The sequence below is a fragment of the Myotis davidii genome, unplaced genomic scaffold (assembly GCF_000327345.1).
Source record: "Myotis davidii unplaced genomic scaffold, ASM32734v1 scaffold1241, whole genome shotgun sequence".
In the NCBI taxonomy this organism is placed as follows: Eukaryota; Metazoa; Chordata; class Mammalia; order Chiroptera; family Vespertilionidae; genus Myotis; species Myotis davidii.
This window is the reverse complement of record NW_006291022.1, coordinates 165,243-169,322: the sequence shown is the minus strand read 5'-3', so window position 1 is coordinate 169,322 and position 4,080 is coordinate 165,243. Positions and strand designations below refer to the sequence as shown.

Below are 4,080 nucleotides of genomic sequence, written 5' to 3'. Positions count from 1 at the left end.
AGCAATTAGGGGCAATCAGACAGGCAGGCAGGCTAGCGGTTGGTAGCCAGCAGTCCCAGATTGTGAGAGAGATGTCTGACTGTGGGATTGGGCCTAAACCAGCAGTTGGACATCCCCCAAGGGGTCCCAGATTGGAGAGGGTGCAGGCTGGGCTGAAGGACATCTTGCCCCGCCCCCGTGCACAAATGTCATGTACCGGTCCTCTAGTAAAAAGAATAAGGAAGAATGAATAAGAAGAAAATAACAAAAGGACCTTTTCTTTATGACCTGAGGTTTTACATGAACACGCTAAATTTTGTAGGAGCATATTGACACAAAGTGTATGGCAGGTAACTACCCTAAGAACCTGATATTTTCTGGACCTCAAAATGGCATTATTCTTACTACTTTGCTGCTGCTATTTCTTTCCCATGTACATGTTCTCCACACAGCAGCCAGACCCTCCTAAATCTTAAGTTAAATCACATCACTTTTCTGCTTAAAATCCCCAAATGGCTCCCCATCTTGCTGGGTAAAATCCAAGTTCTTGCAAGAGCCTACAATACCCTACATGATCACTGCACATCCCTGCCCCACCTCCCAGCCCCAATCCATTTCAAGAATATCTCAGATTTTCTTACCATTCTCCTTACTTCACCCCAGCCATACTGACCACTGTTCTACCTTAGCTTTACCGCATGCAGCTCCCACTCTGGGGCTTTTGGACTTGTATCACTTCTACCTAAAATGTTTTTCTCCTAGAAGCCTACATGGCTTGGACACTTAATTCATGCAAGTCTCTGCGGAAATGCCATTGTCCCAATGAGGCTTTCTCTAACCATCTTATCTCAAATTTCAACACCCCATGGACATTCCCCAACACCGTTACTCTGCTTTTTCTCCATAGCACTCAATAATTGATATATTTATGTGTTTATTGCCTATCTCCCCTCACTAGAACATAAGTTCCACATGGACAGGGACTTTGCTTTTGTGCACTGCTGAATTCCGGGCACAAAGTGAGCACTTCGATGTTTGTTGAATTGTTTTAATCAGAAAATTTTCAAATTCCTTGTTATGCCTATAAGCAGGAAAGCTAAAAGGACTTGAGGCTTCTAGAAATATATTATTTCCCCAACTGTCATGGATTTGCACTAGAGGCACCAAACAAGTAGTTCCAACTAGACTCCAATCTACTAGGATTTGAAGTAAGAGGAGGGGAATCCAATCAATATAACCTCTTCTACTACACTCAGGGAATTGACTGCCAGCACTGAATTCTTTCCCTCCCCATTTCTCCTCAAGGTTCTCTATTTTTTTTCCACAAAAAGGTCAGGGATTCCTGGACTACTGTGCTATAACTTACACAGAGCAGGTATCCAGACTGAAACCAGTCTTGGAACCAGTACATACCCAATCTCTCCAGAGTGCAGGCGAAAACCTGAACAGAAAGCCTTCTCAATCACACAGTTGAATCTTGTAGAAGCTTTTATTTCAATGACCAAAAAAACTGCAGTAAATAGAATCTATACTGATTGATTGACATTAGACATGCACCTCTACATGAAACTGCTGTTAGTTTTTGACAGGCCTAAATCTTTACAACTTATTTAGGCCCATCTTTGATTTTCTTTGACCCTGATATACAGGATCAGTTAAATTCTCCCTCGTGGCACTTTAGTAATGAGAATTATGTTCACTGGCTAGATTCCTTTATAACTAAAGGCCTCTAGATGCTCAGGCTGCCTGTACTACCTACCTCAAGACCATACTTTATATAGATACTTAAGTAAATCACAGTATAAGGAAGGGAGATAATTTAGAAAGCTGAATTATATTATATGAATATTCTATAGATTTTTTTCCCAGCACTGATGGTCAAAACACTAGTTAAGTACCAAATAACTCTTCTCCCATTGCCACCCTTTCTCAGACACCAAGATGGGTATCAATGTCCCTACGCATCTGAAATGAATCCACTAATGATAGATTTTATCCATGTGGTCCCACTATCAAATTATAAAAAGCAGTTCCACTATCCAAATTATACAAAGCAGTTAATGGGACGTTCAGAAAAACATAGTCCCACATACAGTAATATGCATCTAAGAAGGTTTTCCATTCATCTGCCAATTGTTTTCACAAGATTAACATTAAAAAAGCACAACCAAATACACATATAACCCTCAAGCCCCAAACACACAAAAATATTGGTCTTTGTTCATTCTCAGATGACCAGATGCTTCCAGAGTGCCAAAGGTGGGAGCCAATCCCCCTGCAGCCTTTTCTTCAACCACTCTTGAACTACCTTCCTTTTTCCAAAAAGGTAATGCTGAAATCAGTCAGAAAGGCTTTCTGAGAAGACTGGCTTGGATTTCTGGGTCTGTTCCAGTCGATTCAAGATGAATTGGCTTGTATCAATGAAGCGTTCAACGCAGTTCACAAAACAGGCCTCAGCCCGACTGTCCAACTTTGGCCCAGGCTTGTCCATGCACTTCTCCTGGTCAGGAGGACAAGATAAGAATCACAAAGGGAACTTGGGAAAAAAGGAAAGGGGACTAACTTCTTGTTGTTTAAAGGAAACACTTCACCTAAAACAGTATCTGATGTGTTAATAATAGTTCACATTTGGCAACAGCTTACTTTGTGGTGAGAAATTTTCTACAGCCTTACATCAAATTCTTATAACCCTACAGAATAGATACTATTATTATTAATCCTCGCATTATAAAGAGGGGAACTGTAGCACAGAGATATTTTGCCTAACATCATAGTACCATAAAATTGTAGAGCTGAGATTATTACAAAACTAGAAAAATGGTAAAATAGAAGTTAATTAATCCTTCACTGAATTTGGTTATAACTCCACAATGCCAACTGTATTAAATGCCTTTAATTTACTGCAGAATAAAAGGGTAAAAGGATAAATCATTGCAGCAAGACACCATAAAAAAACCTACCAAAGGGAAAAAAAGGTCTATGACCTGAGATTCTGTAACCTTGTCTACTTAAGCCAGAGATTCTTGAGTCCAATATGAATAGTAAATTGCATGAATTTTCCTAAAACTTGCAGAGTCTTGGAGGAGTACTTAATCATACCCAACACTGGACCAAATATAATGAATCACATTTTTTTTAAAAGAATCAAAGCACTGCTCCAAGGCAGACAGGAGTTAGGTAAGCATTTGTCAAGGGTCAGAGTCCAACAATACCGCAAGTTTATGGGAAAAGGACTACGGAAACCGTTGAGTGTATATAGTTCAAGTTATGCAGTTCAAATGAATTTGGTCATTATTCTATGCTCTGTACACAAGCCTCAAAACCTCTGCTTTCGAAATATTACCCTTGGCCTCTGAAGTCTATGGATTTTGTATATCAGGGCTGGGCAGTTACACTGTTGTTGGCAGCCAGAGAACAGTTTGATCCCAAGGCGCAAATGCCTTCACCCTTTTGCCAAAGTCCCCTCACAGGACATATTCAATTCCTCAACCTTCAGACCCAAAACGGCTTGGTATTACACAACAATTCAAGAAAAGGGGCAAGTAAGTGTGTAGAGATTACACCACTTTTATAGGTAGTGGGCTAGAGTCATTCATTTCTCACAGAGGACGGTTAGAGAAACTGGGTAATCAAGGTAAACCCTGGAACAGGACTCGAGGTTCCAAAAATAAGACCCCAGTATGGAGGGGCTGTCATCAGTCTTGCTGGCCTAAAGTGCTGGTTGGAACGGTGGCATAAGTCTTCTATGATACCCGGTTCTTCGCACCAACAAAGCCTAGGTCCGGGGTGACAGTCCCCTAAAAAGCGGAGTCACTTTTTCTCCCATCCGGCTCGGCCCGTGGAATATAAGGAAACCAAGGGGTGCTGTCGGGTGCTCCCCCTCCCCGAATTCCGGACATCGCGGCGAGTCCCACGGGGCAAGGACAAGGGGAAAGTAGGTAAGGTGGCCAGGTCCCAGCCCCAGGCTCCTCACCCAACAAAGTTCCGTCATCTGGTGCACCAGCTGCTGGAAGCGCTGCTTCTGAGTCTCCACCTCGATGAAGTGCTGCAGCTGCGGGTCCACTGAGCCCAAACCCGCCGCGGAGGAATTCGAAGAGGAAT

The 4,080-nt window shown here is 42.2% G+C and overlaps 1 protein-coding gene across 1 annotated transcript in view; it reads right to left on the bottom strand.

The window, feature by feature from the left end:
- Positions 1-238: 238 nt before the first annotated feature.
- The window catches only part of TIMM8A (translocase of inner mitochondrial membrane 8 homolog A (yeast)), a 4,082-nt gene continuing 240 nt past the window's right edge, over positions 239-4,080 (bottom strand). Inside the window, exons 2-3 of the mRNA XM_006764277.2 lie at positions 3,953-4,074; positions 239-2,479 (exon numbers count right to left, since the gene is read on the bottom strand). Of these exons, the coding sequence (XP_006764340.1) occupies positions 2,318-2,479; positions 3,953-4,074 (284 nt within the window). The 3' untranslated portion in view covers positions 239-2,317. The remainder of the gene's footprint in view (positions 2,480-3,952; positions 4,075-4,080) is intronic.